The sequence below is a fragment of the Hippopotamus amphibius genome, chromosome 1, assembly GCF_030028045.1.
Source record: "Hippopotamus amphibius kiboko isolate mHipAmp2 chromosome 1, mHipAmp2.hap2, whole genome shotgun sequence".
Lineage (NCBI taxonomy): Eukaryota > Metazoa > Chordata > Mammalia > Artiodactyla > Hippopotamidae > Hippopotamus > Hippopotamus amphibius.
In genome coordinates, this window is record NC_080186.1 from 103441570 (window position 1) to 103464555 (window position 22986).

Below are 22986 nucleotides of genomic sequence, written 5' to 3' on the forward strand. Positions count from 1 at the left end.
TGATATTTCCCTTTTGAAGTTGGGAGAACGAGTGGAAGTGACAGTAGTCCTGTCCTACAAGGTTGTACTGTTCCCTAGTTGTATAGTATAGCAGCCCTATGTCAGTAGGGGATTTAACAACATTTATTCATGGAGGAAGTAGAGCATGGACGGTGGTAGCCATTTCCTGAGCAGTTGGCCACGTTGTTGCTGCTTGGTTATGAAACTGTGTAAACGTGAATTGTGGAGGTTGTAGGTGTGTTCATTTCATGTCTTCCATAGACGGGAAAGCTGCAGCTTTATGACTTGGCCTCAGGAAATCTGCTGGAGACAATAGATGCACACGATGGAGCTTTATGGTCCTTGTCTCTCTCTCCAGATCAGGTAACTAAACCAGATGTTAAGATCTGGGCTTCAGTACTCTGGCTGCATTTCTCATTTCTTATATCAAGTTCTGCTGCTGTCTAACAGAGATTTCTCACAGGGTTTCTTTAAAGAAAGCCCCTTTTGTCTAACCTCTAGACTTTATATATGGTGCCACATCTTGTGCCTGAGAATATGAATAGCTGTCGTTATGGTTTGAATTCTTGTTCAGCTGCTCTTGATCATCAGCTCCATGACATCACATTGCTCACCCTCCTGACTTTTACCAGTGGTTTTGGATGCTTCTTAAGAGGAACTACTTCCTTGGGCAACGCAGTGCGGAGGATAGAATAGGCTTTTCTGCTCCCCTTTTAGTCCATACATCTATGACTATATAAAGCTAGTGATTTTTAGTGAATATGTGAACCCTTTCAAGTCAATAACAGTGTGTTTCCTTTCAGAGGAGTCACCTTGGAGAGCTGTGTACTTATTCCAGTAATGGTGCTGTTGCTGAGGACATTTTGAGATATTTTTTGACAATACCTTAAGGGATTGTGGCCCATTTATTTGCATATTCTCAATGGTGGCAAATCTTCATTCAGTGAAAGTAGATATCTTTGGGAAAAAACAGAACCTGGAATTTAGATTGGGTAATGCCATTTGGGGTCAGAAATGAAACAGTATTTAAAATTTAAATAGTGGTAACATCTTCTGTTTGTAGAGTGTCCTCTTTTCCAAAGTGTTTTCACATCCATCATGTCGCTTATTGTTATTTTCACAATGGTTTTATAAACTAGCTAGTCTTCATCACTACAGCAACACTAAGGATTATTATAAGGTTGTTTTCCTACTTACAGATCACTGAAATGGCAGAATAGACATTTGAGATCTAGTTTTCTGATTCCGTGTTCCTTATACTTTACACTAACACTACAGTGTGATAAGATCAGTTTATCACTTCATAGCAAATTCTTTTGACTGTTGCCTTACCCTGCAGTGTTTGAGTCTTTCTTCCTGATGCTGAATGAAATTATAACTAGAACTTTACAGTAGTCATCATCTGACTGCGTTAGTCCCTGCTGGGAGTTCTTCAATAGGATCTGTGGCGGCAGCCCCAAGAGAACAATGAAGGGAGTTAAGGAAAAACTGCGTATCTTGATTCTTATCCTATGCCATTAAATAAAAATGGTCTTTTATACTATTTTGAGGTGTCTTATCAAAGTTTCTGTACTAAGATATTTTTTAATGGAAATGTCATTTGATTTTCAGCGTGGCTTTGTGACAGGTGGTGCAGATAAATCTGTCAAGTTCTGGGATTTTGAGTTGGTGAAAGATGAAAACGGTACCCAGAAGAGGTGAGTAGACATTTTTTATTTGTGTCCATTTTTTTGGAGCGTAAATGGGGAACCATTGAATGGGTTTTTGATGTGTATTTCTGTTGCGCTCCAGAGGGTTTTGGGAATTTTTTTCTGCCTTTGTAGAGTACTTATTATTTTTCTTGATGCTCTCTGTGATGCTAGGCTTTCTGTGAAACAAACGCGAACCTTGCAACTCGATGAAGAAGTTCTGTGTGTCAGTTACTCTCCTAATCAGAAGCTGTTGGCTGTGTCTTTGCTGGACTGTACTGTGAAAATTTTCTATGTTGATACTTTAAAGGTACAATGGTTATGCCTATGGATATTTGCTTTCTTTCTGACTGACCTTGGGTTGAGACTATAAAAAAGTGACTTTGACTGTTCCCAGCAGTAGTATCTTTCTAAAAATTTGTGTGAATCAAAACATTGCAAGTGCACTAGGAAGGCTAAAGTTTTAAAAGAATCCTTTAGTTCATAAATTTTGTTTAAAGCAAGTTATATTTCATATGTTCAGAAAATCTGTGGACAGAGAATCCTGCTGTAGCCAGGAGTTTTAAGAGCATTGCTAGGTGTCCTAGGCAGTGATTCCACACTTGGCTGTACATCAGGGGCATTTGGGTTGCTTTTAAAAATATAGATTCCTGGGCTCTACGCCTGGAGTCTCAGTGGGACTGGATTGGGCCTGGAAATATTGTTGTGAAACAAGTGCTCCAGAGACTTTTCAGCTGAGCAGTCCAGAGCACACGTCTGTGCCATATCCTGACTGAGGGAGTGGGCGTCTGTGGCAGCCCTGGCTCCACTGTGTTGCACGTTCTTGGCGGGCGCATGCAGGGTTTGTATGCCAGACCTGAGTACAAGTTGCATTCAGTGGTTTGACTGTCTTCTTTGAAATTATGGGCATAAGGCAACCAAGAACAGTGTTCAGCATTGTATTTAAAGTTATATTTTAGGTCTACATATAATAAGTTATGCCTGTATTTTATAGACATGAGTTATTTATACTCTTTTTTTTCTTTTTTTTTTTTAATGTTTAGTTTTTTCTCTCACTGTATGGACACAAACTGCCTGTCATATGCATGGATATCTCTTATGTAAGTAAAATTTAGCGTCTCAGTAACAAGTTGTCTTTTCTAAAGTGCCGTCTTAGTTCTTGGCTTGATGGCTTCATTTTAGTGTTTCTCAGTTTGTTGTGTAACTGACTATCCTTAAAAAAAAATATAAAAATATATATTACAATCATACCTTAAATATATATTTTTCTTTAATGCTTTTAGAATATTTTCACAGATACCTGAATTAATCCTCATAACCAACTGCCTGTTTTGGATTCCCCAAATAGTATTTTCTTGTCTAAAATAATATAATTGGTAGAACACCCTAAAATATGAAGGACTTTCAAAAAGGCATCCCCCTTTGTTCTGAAGTATAGTGTTCATAAAGAAAGTGGAACTTGGCAATATTTATGGTATATTGTTCTATGTATACTTCTAGTCTCTTGACCAAAACCATATTTTTTGCAGTGTTTAGTTATGATTAGGAGTAGCAGTATATATTTAAAAACAACGTCTAGTCCATGTGAAAGGCATTGGACCCCTCCTCTAGCTGTCTGCACTCAGTGCATTAACAGAATAAATTGGTGTCAGAAAATATTTTCAGTTTTCTTGTTATGTTGACAGCCATTTGAACTAGGTGCTAAAATAGGAAAGAGAAGAGAAACAGTGATAGAAGACGTGGCATAAACAGGGCTAGGTCATAAACATTCTACATAGTAGCCTCATTCTTCTTTCCCTCTTCTCTCCCCCAAAACTCAATGACAGAGATTAGAGATTCTTTATTCTATCAATTTAACAAAGTAAACAGATAAGGTACAACACTGCCCTGTAGCAGGACCAAAACATCTAAGGCACAGAGTTCTTGCTCAGTTAACAAGCTTTTTAAGTAGATCTGTAGGTAAAAGCAAGGATGTAGGTGCTCTTGGTAAAGAGATGAAATTAACTTTTGGGTACTGATATTAATGTTTTTGAAAGAAATGGGATACATGTTCTGGTTAGCTTTTCTCCAATCAGAGGTTCAGATAAGCGAATAATGTTTTACTTCTCTTCCTCCTAGGATGGAGTACTGATAGCTACTGGCTCTGCTGACAGGAATGTGAAAATCTGGGGTCTGGACTTTGGGGACTGCCACAAGTCTCTGTTTGCACATGATGACAGGTAGGTGTCGTCTTTTCAAAGACCTTCCTTTGAGTCACCTGTAAGTGTCATTTCCCGGGAGCATCTGTATCTATTATTTAGTGTTCTCAGTCAGAAATTAAAAATTCTAAAACATAAATAGTCAGACACTCTAGAACTGGCTGTTCAAAAGCTATTTATATGTATAAGACTTTTCAATGATGAGGCATTTGATGACATTTGAGTACTTCTCTCACTTTTCAGTGTGATGTACCTAAAGTTTGTACCCAAGTCTCATCTCTTCTTCACTGCTGGGAAAGACCATAAGATTAAGCAGTGGGATGCAGACAAATTTGAACACATACAAACTCTGGAGGTAACCTCTTGCCTGCTTCACTTGCTTAGTACTTAAGAACTTCTTTTAAGATTGAGTGTTGATTTCCCACAGATGTAAGCAAGCAGTGGTCTATGAATAAGGTATTCTTACTGAGGATTTTTGTTTTTGTCCTTTCTCTCTGCAGGGGCACCACCAGGAAATATGGTGCTTGGCCGTAAGCCCCAGTGGAGACTATGTTGTATCATCATCCCATGACAAATCTCTGAGACTCTGGGAGAGAACGAGGGAGCCTCTTATTCTTGAGGAAGAAAGGGAGATGGTAAGCGCTTCAGGCTTGGTTACAAATGTGCTGGTGGATATCAGTATCTGACACACTGTCTCAGCTTGAGTTTCCTATCTAGTGCTGTCACACCTCAGTCACTGCAAGTCCATTGACCTCCAAAGGATGTTTCCAAGACTGCTGACACCACTTTGGCAGCCAAGGGGAGACAGAGATGCCATTAATGGGTTAGATTGTGAAAGAAGCAGCTTCTCACTGTCTCATTTCACTTCACGTAGGGGTTATGTTTTTCTTTGAAATTAATCTATATCTATCTCTTTGGCAGCAAAGGGAAGCAGAATATGAGGAGAGTGTGGCCAAAGAAGACCAACCAGCAGTACGTAAATCTTCTGGGACCCTCAGACTGTGCCCTATAATTATCTTATTGGAATTTACTGTAATTTCAAGAATTTCTAATGGAATTAGAATTGGGGCTAGATGCCAGGGTCATCAGCAGCTCATGTGGGAAGGAATCTTTGTAGTCCTTCTTAATTCAGCTGTATATCCTGATTTTATGAGACAAATGATTGGCCAGATTTGGTATTGAATGATTATCATTCTGGCTTTTTTTTTTTTTTTAAAGAGGCTTCAGGTAATTATCTCACTGTAAATCAAACATCAGAAAAAATTTGATAAATTGGTCATTCTGTTTAAGTGTGTTGTAGAGTAGCATAGTCTCATGATAATGGATATAACACATTTAACAGAGTGTCTGGTGCTTACTGAGTACTCAGTTAATGGTAGCGGATAATGCCATGTAAGAGTCCTCATAACACAGTAATGTCTGTTCTTTTCTGGATGTAAGATTAATTTATTGGCTCTTTAACACTTGTCAATGATATTGTTAAAGGATCTCTCTGTTTCTGGCAGGTTCCTGGAGAGACTCAAGGTGACAATTACTTTACTGGAAAGAAAACTATTGAAACTGTCAAAGCAGTAAGTTGATACTTGAATGTAGTATCTCACTTTTATTGTTTTTATTTTCAAAAAATATTTTATTAAAATCTAAAGAAAAACACAAAGGAAATAATTACAAGAAATAAAAACAGCACGAAATTGTGCTGTTCCCATATTTGAGCCTGAAATCACCAAGTAAGCGTTAAGAGACCCTATTCTGATCTCTTTACTTTATGGCAGTAGTTCTCAAGGTGGAGTCCCCAGACCAGAAGCATCAGCATCCCCTGAGAACTTGTTAGAAAAGGAAATTTCCAGGCCCTAGCCCAATCTGAATCTGAACCACAGGGGTGGGGGGGTTTTTTGTTTGTTTGTTTGCTTGCTGTTTTGATTATAAACTCTTTTTTTAAATTATAGTTGATTTACAATGTTGTGTTAATTTCTGATGTACAGCCAAATGGTTCAGTTATATATATAAGAATGTGTGTGTGTGTGTATACACACACACACACACATTCTTTTTATATTCTTTTCCATTATGCTTTATCATAGGATACTGAGTATAGTTCCCTCTGCTAGGAACTTGTTTATCCATTCCATATATATAATAACTTAACATCTACTAACCCCAACCTCCCACTCATCCCTCTGAGGCAACCACAAGTCTGTTCTCTATGTCCATGAATCTGTTTCTGTTTTGTAGATAGGTTCATTTGTGTCATGTTTTAGATTCCATGTATAAGTGATATTGTATGGTATTTGTTTTTGTCTTTCTGACTTCACTTAGTATGATAGTCTCTAGTTGCATCCATGTTGTTGCAAATGGCATTATTTTGTGTGTGTGTTTTTTTTTTATGGCTGAGTAGTGTTCCATTGTATATATGTGCCACAGTATATTTATTCATTTACCTGTTGATGGACATTTAGGTTGTTTCCGTGTCTTGCCTATTGTGAATAGTGCTGCTATGAACATAGAGGTGCACGTATCTTTTTGGATTAGAGTTTTGTCTGGATATATGCCCAGGAGTGGGATTGCTGGATCATACGGTAATTCTCTTTTAGTTTTCTGAGGAACCTCCATACTCTTTTCCATAGTGGCTGTACCAACTTATATTTTCACCAACAATGTAGAAGGTTTCCCTTTTCTCCATGTCCTCTCCAGTGTTTGTTATTTGCAGAGTTTTTAATGATGGCCATTCTGAGCAGCATGAGGTGGTACCTCACTGTAGTTTTGACTTGCTTTTCTCTAATAATTAGCGATGTTGAGCATCTTTCTATGCCTATTGGCCATCTGTAATTCTTTGGAGAAATATCTATTTAGGTCTTCTGCCCATTTTTCAGTTGGGTTGTTTGTTTTTTTGTTGTAGAGCTGTATGAACTGTTTGTGTATTTTGGAAATTAAGTCCTTGTCAGTTACATCATTTGCAAATACTTTCTCCCATTCTGTAGGTTGTCTTTTCGTTTTTTTTTTTTTTTATGGTCTCCTTTGCAAAAGCTTGTAAGTTTAATTATGTCCCATTTCATTATTTTTGCTTTTATTTCCATTGCCTTGGGAGACTGACCTAAGAAAACACTGGTACAATTTATGTCAGAATGTTTTGCCTATGATCTCTTCTAGGAGTTTTATGGTGTCATGTCCTATGTTTAAGTCTTTAAGCCATTTTGAGTTTATTTTTGTATATGATGAGAGGGTGTGTTCTAACTTCAATTTACATGCAGCTGTCAACTTTCCTAACACCACTTGCCGGAGAGACTGTCTTTTTCCCATTGTATGTTCTTGCCTCCTTTGTTGAAGATTAATTGACTGTAGGTGTGTGGTTTATTTCTGAGCTGTCTATTCTATTCCATTGATCCATATGTCTTTTTTTGTGCCAAAACCATGCTGTTTTGATTACTGTAGCTTTGTAGTATTGTCTGAAATCTGGGAGGGTTATGCCTCCTGGTTTGTTCTTTTTCTTCAGGATTACTTTGACAATTCTGGATCTTTTATGGCCCCATATAAATTTTAGGATTATTTGTTCTAGTTCTGTGAAAAATGTCATGAGTAATTTGATAGGGATTGCATTAAATCTGTAGATTGCCTTGGGTGGTATGGCCATTTTAACAATATTAATTCTTCTAATCCAAGCATGTGGAATATCTTTCCATTTCTTTGAATCATCCTCAGTTTTCTTTATTAATGTTTTATAGTTCTCAGTGTATAAGTCTTTCACTTCCTTGGTCAGGTCTATTGCTAAGTATTTCATTCTGGGGTTGCGATTTTGAAAGCTGTTCTGGTTTTTTTCAATGTGATGTCCTGAAAATATCAATTAAGTCTAATTGTTCTATTGTGTCTATTGTATTTAGGAACTCTGTTGCCTTATTTTCTGTCTAGGAGATCTGTCCATCGATGTGAGTGCGGTGTCAAAGTCTCCTACTATTAACGTATTCTTGTCAGTTTCTCCCTTTATGTCTGTTAGTATTTATGTATTTGGGTGCTCCTATATTGGGTTCATCTATGTTGATGAGTGTAAAACCCTCTTCTTGTATTGATCCTTTTATCATTATAGTGTCCTTCTTTATCTTTCTTTATGGCCTTTGTTTTAAAGTTTATTTTATCTGATATGAGTATTGCAACCCCAGCTTTCTTGTCATTTCTGTTTGCGTGAAATATCTTTGTACATCCCCTCACTTTCAATCTATGTGTATCGTTTGCCCTGAAGTGAGTCTCTTGCAGGCAGCGTTTTGTAGGCTCTTGTTTTTTTATCCAATCTGCCACTCTGTGTCTTTTGATTGGAGCATTTAGTCCATTGACATTTAAGGTAATTATTGATAGATATGTGTTTATTGCCATTTTAACTTTGTTTTTGTGTTGATTTTATATTCCTTCTTTGTCCCTTTCTCTTTGTGTTTTTCCTTTTGTGGTTTGATGATTTTCTTTTGTATTATGTTCTCTTCTCTTTAGCTTTTGTGAACCTATTGTGTGTTTTTAATTTGTAGTTATCCTGTTTTTCAAGTATTTTAACCCTATCCTATATCTACTTGCCTTAGACTGGTAGTCATATAGGCTCAAACACATTCTAGGAAATGAAAAAAAAAAAAAAATCTACATTTTCTTACTCTCCTCTCCCACATGTTATGATGTTGCTGTCCTTTCACATCTGCGTGCTCATCCTTTTGCTGCTTGTAGCGGTTATCATCACTTTCACAGCCAGTTTTTAAATTTTTTTTAAAATCTGTGTACTGGCTTATTTAGGCAAGTTGCTTTCCAATTATGATTTTTCTCTTTCCTATATATTCTCACTACTTTTCTATTTAGAGAAGCCCTTTCAATATTTGCTTTAGGATAGGTTTAGTATTGCTGTATTCTTTTAGTTTTTGCTTGTATGAGAAATTCTTTATCTTTCCTTCTGTTCTAAATGATAATCTTGCTGGGTAGAGTATCCTCAGATGCAGATTTTTCCCTTTCAGGACTTTGAATATACCTTGCCTTCTGGCCTGCAGTGTTTCTATAGAGAAACCAGCTGATAGCCTAATGGGTGTTCCCTTGTAATTAACTGTTGTTTTTTTTCTTGCTGCCTTGAGAATCCTACCTTTAACTTTTGCCATTTTTATCATAATATGTCTTGGTTAGGTCTGTTTGGGTTTACCTTATTTGGGACTGTCTGTGCTTCCTACACCTATATCTGTTTCCTTCTTTAGTTTTGGGAAGTTTTCAGCCCTAATTTCTTCAAATACATTTTCAATCACCTTTTCTCTTTCTTCCCCTTCTAGAATCCGTATTATGTGAAGATTGGCACACTTTGTATTACCCCATAGGTCTCTTCTGTTGCTTTCACTTTTTCTCATCTGGCTTTGTCTGCTGCCCTGAGTGGGTGGTTCCCATCATTCTATATTGCAGGCCACTTACTCGTTCCACATTGTTCTTTCTGCTGTCCATCACCTTTAGCTCAGCTTTTATCTCGACAAACGAGTTTCCTAGTTTTTCTTGGTTCTTCTTTACAGTTTCTAGTTCCTTTTTATAGTACTCTGCATTTTTGTCCATAGCCTTTCTTAATTCCTTCAGTAGTCTCATTATCTCCTTTTTGAAATTGGTGTCTGTTAGACTGAGGAGGTCTATCTGCTGTGGTCTTGGAGGGCTGTTTATATGAGGGAGCGTCCCTGTGTAGCCTGTGTGGGTTTAATATTTTTGGTGCAAGGGCTGTTTATAGTATAGATGCCTGTTGCCGCTTTTCTTAGCATGTGCTGGCCAGTTATCCCCTCAATAGAGGGTGTGCAGATGCAGTGGCTGGTGCCCGGCCATGGGGTTCTCAGCAGCAGTGGTGGCTCACACGTGCCCCTGGAGCACACGGTGGGAGCCTCAGCGGCTCACGACCACTCCTGGGGCTCACGTAGGCAGTGTCCTGCCACCTGAGAGCTTGCTCAGGGAAAAGGCTGTAGGGCGGGTCCCACGCCTCCCCTTGCACACCGCCCACACAACAGCGCCCGGCCTGTAAGGCGGCCCAGGCGTCCTCGGCACACGCTCTCCGGTGCAGTCGTGCCAGACTCCAGACCCTTCAGTCTGTTTTCACGCAGCCCACCCCAGTCCTCTCCCTGGGTGTATCTACAAAGCCTGAGCCTCCACGCCCAGCCCTCACCTGCATGGTGGACATACATCTCAAGCTGGGGAGTGCAGAGCAGTGTCCCTGACCCTCTGTATAGGTCTCTATTGTAGCTGCTGCACATTGGTTGCTGTGTTCTCCTCCAAGGCTCTCCCTCTGTCCTGGTGATCTCCCTGCCAGGGAGGGGACGTCCCAAGGTGCAGGAACCTTTCTTTTTTCACAGCTCCCTCCCTGGGATGCAGGTCTCAACCCAATTCCTTTCTCACTGATTTTTTTTTCTTTTTTCTTTTGTCCGACCCGGTTACATGAAGGTTGGCTTGCCTTTTCAGAGGTCTGAGGCGTCCTGCCAGTATCCAATAGATACTCTGTGAGAAGCATTCAACGTGTAGATGTGTTTTTGATGTATTTGTGGGAGGAGGTGAGCTTCACGTCTACTCCTCCTCCATCTTGATTGCGTCCCTGTATCTCATTTTTAAATAGGATCCCAACCAAATAGCCCTTTCTAGCAAACTGTTGATGAAATTTATAGATGGAGATCATAACCTGTTTTCCTCCCTTGTAACCAAGGACAAGAGTAGTGCTGAATCTGTTTGATCATTGCAGGGTTTCTGGAAAGGAAGGTCTGAGCTCCTGAAAGTGGCACCTCTCAGGTGTTCCTGGGAGCTGCCTTACTCAGTGTGCCCACTTATAGTCTCACCTGAATCCACAACACTTAGTCTTCTCCTTGTAAATTAAAAAAAACAAAACAGAAACCAAAGACATCTTTGAATGCTGTCTGGCACATTATTGGCACATCTTTATTAAACCGATTCAAGCAATTTCGTTTGGTAACTTTTCGTCAGGCCTTCCACTTGCAGTGTTGTGGGGTGATGAGTGTGTTGTGATGGTCTCTGTCCTTTGTCATCATCTGTGTAGGCTGAGAGGATCATGGAGGCTGTTGAACTATACCGAGGAGAAACTGCAAAAATGAGAGAACACAAAGCCATTTGTAAAGCTGCAGGGAAGGAGGTAAGACAGTCCATTAAGTTACCTTCTGAGAAACATTTATAAATGGAGACAATTCCTGAGGGGAAAAAACATCATTTGGGGATGTATTCACTCAGGTCAGGAAATGAGATAAATGTAACAGAATCTTCTCTAATTCAGACATTAGAAAGAAGGGACTGAGAAGCTTTGTCTTAGTAAAAAGCCAAAGATAGTTAATTTGAGATCGAGGTGATTATTGCATTGAGTTAGAAACTCAGATTCCTGCTTTAGTTTGGGAGGCAGGGTGACCATTTGGGATTTCTAGATGAAGTGTATTGCCTAGACTCATTCATAAGCACTGTTGAAACTAAGAGGCATTATTAAATAATTTAACAATTCTTTAGGGTCAGTTTTCAGGGTCTCCCTTTTCAAAACTGTAAAATACTGTTATGACCCTGCCTGTGATAAGCACTGTCATAACGACTTGATTTAATCATTTCTTCATAGGTTCCTCTTCCCATCAACCCCATCCTGATGGCTTATGGCAGTATCTCTGTGAGTAGACTAACCTTGGTCATTCTGAGGTTACTTGGTTATTCTAAGGCTACTTTCAGGCACAAGAGAGGAAGTGAAGAGGTGTTATGATTTGAGAATAGGGGTATTGGGAAATACTTTGTCGTTAAAAATCTCTCTTGAATGCTGGAATCTTCTAAAATATTTTATATTTCAAAAGGACCATTTTAGTGGAACTTCAGGTCATCCTTTTTGGTTGGACTGGACTGACATTCTTCTTTCTTTAGTGCTTATTTATGTTTCGTATCCACAGCCCTCTGAAGATTCTACTCGTTGAAATTGAATTTTTTGGAGGAAAAGTTGATACAAATCAGTCAGATAAAAGAGGAGAGAGGGAGAATAATCGGACAGTGTATGCTTCCAGTGATCTTTAATTACTCAGTACTTTACTTGCATGTTTCATTCATCACAATAGTGATGTGAGTCAGTGTGTCTTCATTTTATAGGCAGGAAAGTGTCCTGACTTACAGATTGAAGGCGGCGTAGTTAGTAAGTGGCAGAGCTGGATTGTGAACCCAGATCTGACTCAGTCTGAGCCCATGCATGTAAGGCCACTTCTAGAACACGGTTTCTTGTGAGAAGGAGAGAGATCCCTGGTTTTCAGGAGACGGAAGTTAGCTTCAGTTAAGAAATCGAGAGTATACTAATGCTGTCACGCTTCCTTTATAGCCTTCAGCTTATGTGTTGGAGGTTTTTAAAGGAATCAAGTCAAGGTGAGTACCGGTGCACAGTTATCACACCTACTACTATTTACCAAACATGAGATAAATAGACATTACAATTGATGGTTATTTTCTTTAGAGGTTTAACTGTGTCAAAATTTTGATGGAAGATAATTCAGTATAATCTTTGTGGATTAGAACTTGAAGGTTCCTTCTAAAATATGAAGGGAGATATTGAATACTTTTAAGGACAAATGAAGGGCAGTGATACTTTACATCGTAGGTTGATGAAATCATCTATAATTCAGTCAGAGGTACCAACTGTTAACATTATTTGTTGTATATTTCCTTTGGCTTATTTCCTGTGCACATACACAGTTGGGATCATATGTATACATTTTTATATCCTGTCCTGTTTCACAGAATATTTCCTGAGCACTTCCTCACTTCAGTAAAATTCTTCAAAAACACATCATTGAATTCAGAGTATTCCAGTGTACATATAGTTGCTATTGGGTGTTGCATATGTGTTTTGCTATTATCAATACTGCTTCAGTAAATACCTTCATATATAAATCTTTGTCATCGTCATTGATTATTTTTCTTAAGGGTCCCAGTAGTCTATTAACTCATCAATGGACATGAGCTTTTAAAGGCTTATGCTAATTAATTACTTTCCAGAGTGCCTGTAATGACTTTTACCATGTTTTTAAAAATTCTTTGCCAGTTTGAGAGGCAAAAGGTGGTATTGTATTATTTTCATTTTTAATTAACAAAGTTAAAATTTTATTGTATTTGTTAGCCTTTTGTATTTTTTCCTGTGAATTTTTACTTTCCCTTTCTTGTGGTTCATAGTTGTTTCTCTTACTGTTTCAGAATTTTCTTATATCTTTTGTCATTCATTTTTGGAATAATGTTTCTTGTTTGTGATTTATCTTGTGATTTTATTTGAGTTTGATCTACTGAGAGTTATTTTTTATAATAAATCACAATATCTGAACATATCCCATACAAGAAATAAACAGGACCTATCTAAGATAATGAAACTTTGCTATAGAAATGTAAAAGAAAATTTAGGTTAAGGAGGTACGGTGCATTCCTAAGTGGGAAGATTCTGTGTTTTAAAGATTTTGGTTTTTCTTAATCTATAGGTTTATGATCCCAATTGAAATCCTCTTGAGAGTTCTAATTGGAATTGATGAAATGATAATAGAACTAGCTCAAGAAAAGTAAAACAAACCAAAAGCAGAACAAAAGGGAGCTATTCTCCTAGATTAAAAAACTATAAAAATATAGAATTAAAACAGTACAGGATTGTTGTCATAATCAATTATCAAACCAGACTGTAAAGCTCCAAACAGACTCTATTATATAGAAGGACTCAATAAATGGTAAAAGAAGTATCATATAAAAATGGGATATTCAACAAAAGGCTTTGAAGAAATTGGTTATCTGAAAGAAAAAAAGATTCTCCTACCACGCCATGGAGCAAAAGTCATCAAGTAGATTAAAATACTAAATATGAAAAACCAAACATTGAAAAGAGAGAATCACGCATAATACAGATGAATAACTCTGGGTGGGTAAAGTCTACTCTAGTATAAAAGTAGAAGGAAAATAGGAGAGGAACAGATCTTTAAATTGACCATGTTACAAAATGTGGCATTTTTAACGTTTATTTTTTCCTCTTCAGTGAGCTGGAAGAATCTCTACTTGTGCTGCCTTTCTCCTATGTCCCAGACATTCTTAAGCTCTTTAATGAGTTCATCCAGCTGGGCTCTGATGTTGAACTTGTATGTAGGTGCCTCTTCTTTCTCCTCAGGTAATGTCCTTTCCCGAAGAATATCATGTCTTACCCGCATAACTGCTCCAGTAGTGCCTCACCTGAAGCTGCCCCTATTTGGGATTAAGAAATGTGATGTTTCAGTTTCAGAAACTGTGAAAATTTCAGTGCTGCCTGACATAGATTATTTCTTATCCTTTGGAATCAGTCTTGCTCATAAAACGCAGATAGTGATGCCCCACCTGTTTAAGTCATATGAGGTTACTACGTTGTTCAGGATGCTCAGGCAGCCGCAAGTCTCCAGGTTGCTGTCTAAGGTAGTGGCACCAGTGCTAGGCAGTTTGCTGAAAGCTCATCCCTCAAGGGCCAGTCTGCCTGTGTTATTTCTTTTTGACTCCATAGTTAACATTTGACATTTTGTTTGTTTGCTAGTTCTAGAAGGGATAGGTAGAGCTGGAACCACTATCTTCCTTTGTGACATGCCTGGTTTTATTTTTCTGTTAGGATTCACTTCGGCCAGATCACTAGCAACCAGATGCTTGTGCCAGTGATTGAAAAATTAAAGGAAACAACTATTTCAAAAGTCAGCCAAGTCCGGGTAGGTATCTTTGTAGAGATAGAACAAGGCAGGGAAAATTCTAGTGTGTGTGTGACTTATGAGTGGCATATGCTCTTCCCTGTCTTTCGTGATATTGACCTGACATACACGCGTATTTAAGATGAGGTTTTTGTTGGAGCTGGTAGACATAAGGAAAAAAAAAAAAAAAAAAGGAAAGACCTTGGACAGGGAAGGATGAATTACAACACATGAAGCTTTGGTTCCCCTGACTCACATATGCTGCGATATTGAACTGAAGTGAGAGGAAGTTTATTTAATCTCTCTTGTATTCTTTCTCAGGATGTCATTGGCTTCAACATGGCAGGTCTTGATTATCTCAAGAGAGAATGCGAGGCAAAAAGCGAAGTTATGTTTTTTGCTGATGCTACCAGCCATTTGGAAGAAAAGAAGAGGAAGAGGAAAAAGAGGGAGAAGATGATTTTAACATTGACTTAGAACTGAAATGTGGTACCATTTTCAACTTTTTCTTGAAAAGGACTTCCAAACTAAGCAGCAGTAGAGTTGGTGTAATCTTTGCAATAAATAAGAGGTTATCATGTTGCAGAAGATCATAGAATGTGTTTCCCAACTTTGCCAGAGGGAATTCGAGCATAGGAGTATGGGCTCCATTTCTTGGACTGAAACACTGACTAGTTGAAAATCTGTGCTCTGAATGGTGAGCCCTGCAGGACTTGTTCCCTTTATATTCTAGCAGGAAGCAAAGAACTTTTTAAAATTATTTGTTTCACTAGAGTTGAAATTAGCATTCCAAAAATTTTCCTTATTTCTTTTATGTCAGAAGATTTGTTGTGTAATTTGTTACCTCTCTGTATTAGGTTTTACCACCTACTGAGACTATGAGGTATGTAACTGATTGCCCTCTGCCCATAAATGCAGAGTCCTGGACTTACAGAGCTGAAAGGGACCATAAAAGTTACCTAGAACAGCCGCCTTAAACGTAACCTCTTGCAGGTTGTTTTATCTGTATATTAAAAGATCCTAATTGCTGTTTATACTTCCCTAAGTAGTTGTTTCTAATTAAAGAGTAGTCAGGCTGAGATGCTGTGGTTTCTGGGTGATTAATACACTGTATATATCTACGTGATAGGGATTTGAGGAGGTGGGAATGTTTTAGAAAAGGAAATTGACACACACCTTTGGGACTAGGCTTTTCTTTGTGGGAAGTTTTTAAATCACTAATTCGATCTCCTTGTTACAGATCTGTGCAGATTTCCCATATCTTCTTGAGTCCGTTTCAGTAGTTTGTGTTTCTGTTGAATTTGTCCTTTCATCTAAGTTACTGTGTTGTAGTGCTACCATTTCCTTGCCAGTCTCAGAGCTGCAGTTCTTATCTGTCCCAAACCACAAGTCTATTATTGTTCCTAAGCGTAACACAGTTACTAAACTGAAGTAAGGAATTGAGTAGTAGTATTTTTTGAACAGAATGAGAGTAAAAAGAATTTAGGCATAGAGTTCCTGAGGCTTACCTATGAAAAGGCAAGAGAATAGACAGTATGGGGGATTCTAGGTGCTTTCCAGGCTGTAAAATCAACCTTTTTAGGCAGTTATTCCTGCCACCAGGGAGAGGAGTTACTTAATTTTCAAAAGATACCTTGAGAACAAAGGCTGAATCCATATCTGGTTTGTGCTTCTTGGAATTGTTCATTGAAACAAAAAGAAATTACAACATTTTCCATTAACATTTCTGATGGTTTGCAAACCAAAACAAGTTCGAGGAGGGTACTCTAGATGTATATATCATCAATAATTATTTTGTTTTAAAAGTGCTGCTTTCCTATAGTTTTGCCACTTTTTAAATAAGGTGGATCAGAGTGACAGTACTAGGGGATTTAAAGATGCTTCTGTCTGGTGTTATACTAATCAAAGAGAGGGGGGACTTAACAGCAGATGAAGTGTAACATACAATAAGTAACTGAGCTATAGCTTTTGGTCACAATATTCGAAACTCCTTAACCCTAAAAGTTTGAGGTTAACAGGTGAGTTTAAAAGCAAATTCTAAGCCAAGCCAATTTCTGGTCATTAAGTCAGCATATATTGGTTTAGCCAGCTACTGGCTACACACAGTCCTTTGTACCGAAACCATTTAATGAATAATCTCTTGCAAATGATGCAGTGTTACCTACAGAAGCCTGTAATGCCATAAAGAGGAGGCTCATGAATGGTTTATTAGGAGTATACCATCTAAGCTTACTTAAAATATAAATATATGTCTCCATATGTCTATATATATTTATTTCAAATAAACTTAGATGGTATACTCCTAATAAGAAGTATATGCTTAACAATTAGAGATTACCTGGCTAGAAGCTAGATGCTTAGCATACTAATTGTATTAATCAAAGTGTTTCTCGATGACAGGTATCATAAGTCATATCTCATCCCAAAGAAATCTAGCAGAGCATGTAGGACAGTGACCAAGGGGACAGTGGTGTCTGTCACTGGCATCTAGGGTTACACTCACCTATCATTGCAGCCTTTCCAGGCCAGACCAGGCAGGGAGCATAGGAGGAAGCCACCTGGCCTATAAACAGTATCTGTTATACAGTCCATCCCCTTTCCTCATAATCTAAGATCCTGAGTTTTGAGATAGAAGATATAAAACTATAGAATGATTCCAATATATACATAGATAGAAAAGATTGGAAAGAAATAGACTAAAATTATTATCTGTCAGATATTACAGGGAATCTTTACAACAGATGTTTAATACATATAAGTACAATGGGCATCTTTTAATCTCATTATCTCTGATAATATGAACAAAGAGGCATAAAGATAACATCACTTAAGACATTTCTATTAGGCATGTTCATGTCATTACTTTTCATAGATTGGTGCCAATAGGCATTATGAATATCTGAAAGCTATTCTTTAGTTTTCAGATTTGTTCAGCTGGAGTTTCAAGCTTTACCACTTCTTAGTTTGGGATAACTCCTGAAAGGCATGGACTAGAACCGAGATAAACCACACCTTAATCAGTGGTTCCCAAAGTATATTCCAAGACCCCTAGGGGTCCAAAGACCCTTTTGAGGAGTCTGCAAAGTCAAAAATATTTCAAAATGATAATAAGTTTAATAGTGTCCTCCAGAAATTCATGTCCACCCACAACCTATAGATGTGACCTCATTTGGAATCAGGGTCTTTACAAATATAATTAGTTAAAATGAGGTCATACTAGATAAGATTAAATCCAGTGATTTGCTTTTATAAGAATGCCATGTGGTGGACAGCTACATGTAAAATAATGAAATTAGGAAAATAAAATAATACCATACATAAAAATAGACTTAAAATGGATCAAAGACCTAAATGTAAGGCTGGACATTATAAAGCTCTTAGAGGAAAACACAGAACACTCTTTGACATAAATCACAGCAATATCTTTTTTAGAGTAATGAAAATAAAAACAAAAATAAATGGGACCTAATTCAACTTACAAGCTTCTGCATGGCAAAGGAAACCATAAACAAAACAAAAAGACAACCCGCAGAATGGGAGAAAATATTTGCAAATGAAGCTACCAACAAAGGATTAATCTCTAAACTATACAAACAGCTCCTGAAGCTCTATGTCAAAAAAACAACCCAAGAGACACGTGAAAAGATGCTCAACATCACTAATTATCAGAGAAATGCATATCAAAACTACAATGAGATATCACCTCACACCAGTCACAGTGACTATCATCAAAAAGTCTACAAACAATAAATACTGGAAAGGGTGTGGAGAAAAGGGAACCCTCCTACACTGTTGGTGGGAATGTAAATTGATACAGCCACTATGGAGAACAGTATGGCGGTTCCTTTAAAATCTAAAACTAGAACTACCATATGATCCAGCAATCCCACTCCTGGGCATATATCCAGAGAAAACCGTAATTCCAAAAGACACATGTACCCCAGTGTTCATTACAGCACTATTGACAATAGTCAAGACATGAAAGCAACCTAAATGTCCATTGACAGAGAAATGGATAGAGAAGATGTGGTACATACTTAGAATGGAATGTTAACTCAGCCATAAAAAAGAATGAAATAATGGCATTTGCAGCAACATAGATGAATCTAGAGATTATTATACTAGGTAAGTCAGACAGAGAAAGACAATTATAATATCACTCATATGTGGAAACTAATTTTAAACAAATGTTACAAATGAACTTATTTACAAAACAGAAACAGACTTATGGTTACCAAAGGGGAAACGTTGGGTGGGGGGAGGGATAAATCAGGAGCTTGGGATGAACCTACATACACTACTATATGTAACGTCAATGAGGACCTTCTATATAGCACAGGGAACCCTACTCACTGTTCTGTGATGACCAATATGAGAAAAGAATCTATGAATATATGTATATGTATAACTTTATCACTTTGCTGCACACTTGAAACTAACACAACATTGTTAATCAACTATACTCCAATAAAATTTAAAATTAAAAAAAAGCCATGTGAGGACAAATAGGGAAGTAGGCCACAGGACAGCAGGGGCAGAGACTGGGATTGGAGTGATGGCAGCTACAACCCTAGGAACACCAAGGATTCTGGCTACCACCAGAAACTAGGAGAGAGACATGGAACAAATTACCTCAGTGCTTCCAGAAGAAACCAACTCTCAAGTACCTTGGTTTCAGACCTCCTGAACTGCAAGAGAATAAATAGCCATTGTTTTAAGCCACCCAGTGTGGTCATTTGTTATGGAAGCCTCAGGAAACTAATAACAGATTTTGCTACCAGGAAGTGAGGTGCTGCTATAACAAATATCTAAAAATCTGAAAGTGGCTTTGGAATCAAGTAATGGGTGGAAGCTGGAAGAATTTTGAGCTGCATGATGGAATAGGTCTAGATGACCTTAAAGAGACTGTTAGTAGAAATAATGGACATTAAAAGCAGTTTTTGGTGAGGGTTCAGAAGGAAGTGATGAGGAGAGTAAAGAACACTTAAGGCATCTTAGAGAAGTTCTATATCATGAACAGAATGTTGGTAGCAATATGAACATTAAAGGTGCTTTTTGGTAAGACCTCAGATGGAACCAATTGGACAGTTGGGGAAAAGTGATCCTTGTTACAAAGTGGCAGAAAACGTGGCTGAATTGTGTTCTGCATTTGGGTAAAAAGTAGAACTTTTATAAACAATGAAATTCGATTTTTAGCTGAAGTTTCCAAGCAAAATATGGAAGATGTGTCCTGGTTTCTTGCTGCTTATAGTAAAATATAAGAGGAAAGAGATAAATTGAGGAAGGAAATGGTCAGCAAAAGAAACTCAAACATGATGATTTGGAAAATTCACAGCCTGTCACTACTGCAAGATATGATAAGGCATGCTCTGAAGAGTTCATCAAGGGTGCAGCTAGAACACCTAGTGGAGAAATTAGGTTTGTGACCATGAATACAATCAACCATCTTGGCAGAAGCCAGAAACAGGGGTGAGACTATCCAGGAAGGACCAGTGGAGAACCCTAATGTCTAATGGCATGGATCCCCTTGACATCCATGAAGACTGACAGCTTTTGAGAATATTCTAGCAGCAGAAACACTGCCTGCTTGGCCTGGGGGAAAGAGGAAATGAAGGAAGGTGCCAGACTTCTGGGGTTCTATAAGCAGGAAATGGGCTGCCCAAAGGGTAAGACTGTGTCCCAGGCTAAGGACAGAGAGTGGGGCTCACAAGCCGTCTGAGGGTCTAGAGGGTGAGGCTGGTGAAGCCTCTGGGCCAGAGGGCAGATCAGGACACAGATGATTATGCTCGGGCTTTGAAACCTTTGGAAATCTGCCCTGCTGCATGCAAACAGACACCTTTATTCTTTCCATTTTCTCCTTTTAGAATGGCAATGTCTTCTTATCTCACCATTGCAATTTGCAAGCTGACAACTTGTTTTCTAGTTTCACAGATGGAGCGGACACCAGGATAGGTGAAGACTTCGGGGAATATTGGGATGGAGTGAGGGTAGTTTGCATGTGAGATGGATGTGAATTTGGGGAACCAGAGGGTAGACTGTACTGAATTTGTCCCCAGAAAACTCATGTATACCAGGACCTATGAATGTGACCTATTTGTAAATAGGGTCTTGACAAATGCAGTCAAGTTAAGATGAGGTCATTCAAAATTAGGGTAGCCCCTAAATCCAAGGCCTGTTACTCTTATAAGGAGAGACATGTAGAACTACACAGGGAAGAATGCCATTGGAGACAGAGGCAGAGATCAGAGTGGTGAGTTATAAGTTAAGGAACACCAAGGACTGCTGGCAACCATCATAAGTTAGGAAAGAAGCATAGAACAGATTCTCCCTCAGCCTCCTGAAGGAACAAACCCTGCTGACACCTTGATTCCAAACATCTGGCCTCCCAAACTGCAAGAGAATAAATATCTATTGCTTTAAGCCACTTGGTCTGTGGTACTTTGTTATGGCAACCTTAGGAAACAAATACAGATTTGTTACAGCAGCCCTAGGAAACTAATGCAAGATGTTTGTCTTTTTCTCTCATGAGCATACAGTGGAGTTTTCCAGAGACTATGTGATGTGTGATATGGTGACTGATTGAATACAGAGCAGCTGTGAGAATCCAGCTATGCTCTATGAAGCCAGACATTAAAAAGATTTGCAGAAGAATCTATCATCCTTAAAATAAAAATGTAAATTGCATGGCCTGGAACCAACCCTCTGGAGGAGCTATTCCATCATATGGTATTTGTCTTGGAAACACCCACAGTGGCAGAATTTCCTCCCAAAGGCAAGGACATATGATAAAAGAAAGAGCCCTGGACTAAGAGGCAGAACACTGAAGTTCTAATGTCAGTCCCTCCACCCAATGGCTATGTGATCTTGAGAATTACCTGGCATTTTTTTGTCATCATCACTGGCATTTACATCATCAGAAACTAAGCTACGGCTATCTTCAAATTACTGCTGTTATTTGTTTGACTCAACACTCTGCCATTAGTCTGGGGCTTGGACAGTCTTCTTTAAACCCCTTTATTGCCAGGACAAGCAACCTCTGAGGTCTGGCCTACTCCATCAGAAGTCAAGTAGGAGGCTCTGGGGAGGGAGCACTGAATCCAGGATGCTAGACTACTAGGGAGTCCTCACACACAGGGAAGATTAACTGCAGAGAACTCTCACAGAACCCTGTATCAGAGTCTAAGACCCGGCTTCGTCTGACTGTCTGCAACTGCCAGTGCTTGACACCTCACACCAAACTGCAAACAAGACAGGAACACAAATCCACCCATCAGCACACAGACTACCTAAAGCCATTTTAACCTCACAGATACCCTAAAACACACCACCTGACATGGCCCTGCTCATCAGAAAGGAAAGACAGAGTCATACACCAGAAAGCAGACACCAGACCCCCCCAGCAGGAAGCCTGCTCAAGACACTGGACAAACCCCACCACAGGGAGCAGAGGGCAGAAACAAGAGGAATTACTACTAGGCAGCATAGGGAAAGGAGACAGCAAATCCTATGAATTAGACAAAATGAGAAAACAAAGAAACACCATGCAGGCAAAGGAGAAGGAAGAAAACCCAGAAGACCAAGTAAATGAAGAGGAAATAGGAAAATTGCCTGCAAAAGAATTCAGAGTAATGATAGTAAAGATGATCCAAAATCTTGACAGCAAAATAGAGAAAATACAAGAAACAGTTAATAAAGACTCAGAAGAACTAAAGAGCAAATAAACAGTAATGGACAACAAAATAACTGAAATTAAAAGCACTCTAGATGGTATAAACAGCAGAATAACTGAGGCAGAAGTACGAATAAGCAAGTTGGAAGACAGAATGGGGAAAATGACTGCCACAGAGCAGGAAAGAGAAAAGAGAATAAAAGAATGGAAGAGTCTCAGAGACCTTGGTGACAACATTAAGCACACCAACATTTGAATCATGAGCATCCCAGAAGAAGGAGAAAACAAGAAAGGGTCTGAGAAAATATTTGAAGAGGTTATAGTGGAAAACTTCCCCAACATGGGAAAGGAAATAATCAAGCCCAAGAAGCACAGAGAGTCCCATACAGAATAAACCCAAGGAGAAATACACCGAGGCACATATTAATCAAGCTAACAAAAATTAAAGAAAAAATATTAAAAGCAGCAAGAGAAAAGCAACAAATAACATATAAGGGAAAACCCATAAGGATAACAACTGATCTTTCTGCAGAAACTCTGCAGGCCAGAAGGGAATGGCAGGATATACTGAAAGTCCTGAAAGAGAGAAACCTACAGCCAAGAATACTCTACCCAGCAAGAATCTCATTCAGATTTGATAGAGAAATCAAAAGCTTTCCAGACAAGCAAAAGTTAAGAGAATTCAGCACCACCAAACCAGCCTTACAACAAGTGCTAAAGGAACTTTTCTAAGTAGGAAACACAAGAGAAGGAAAAGACCT

General features: G+C 38.6%; 2 protein-coding genes across 6 annotated transcripts in view; one reads left to right on the top strand and one right to left on the bottom strand.

Moving 5' to 3' along the window:
• WDR3 (WD repeat domain 3) overlaps positions 1–15601 on the top strand; it is a 39517-nt gene extending 23916 nt beyond the window's left edge. For all 5 annotated transcript variants that reach the window (XM_057720707.1, XM_057720700.1, XM_057720712.1 and 2 more), the window contains 15 exons: positions 262–363; positions 1612–1697; positions 1863–1998; positions 2732–2788; positions 3807–3907; positions 4130–4241; positions 4387–4521; positions 4808–4858; positions 5392–5457; positions 10911–11003; positions 11469–11516; positions 12204–12247; positions 13890–14018; positions 14484–14577; positions 14878–15601. In XM_057720707.1, the coding sequence (XP_057576690.1) occupies positions 262–363; positions 1612–1697; positions 1863–1998; positions 2732–2788; positions 3807–3907; positions 4130–4241; positions 4387–4521; positions 4808–4858; positions 5392–5457; positions 10911–11003; positions 11469–11516; positions 12204–12247; positions 13890–14018; positions 14484–14577; positions 14878–15033 (1410 nt within the window). In that variant the 3' untranslated portion in view covers positions 15034–15601. The remainder of the gene's footprint in view (positions 1–261; positions 364–1611; positions 1698–1862; positions 1999–2731; positions 2789–3806; positions 3908–4129; positions 4242–4386; positions 4522–4807; positions 4859–5391; positions 5458–10910; positions 11004–11468; positions 11517–12203; positions 12248–13889; positions 14019–14483; positions 14578–14877) is intronic.
• SPAG17 (sperm associated antigen 17) overlaps positions 14026–22986 on the bottom strand; it is a 242301-nt gene continuing 233340 nt past the window's right edge. Inside the window, exon 49 of the mRNA XM_057703738.1 lies at positions 14026–14092. The gene's annotated coding sequence lies outside the window, so the exon portion shown is untranslated. The remainder of the gene's footprint in view (positions 14093–22986) is intronic.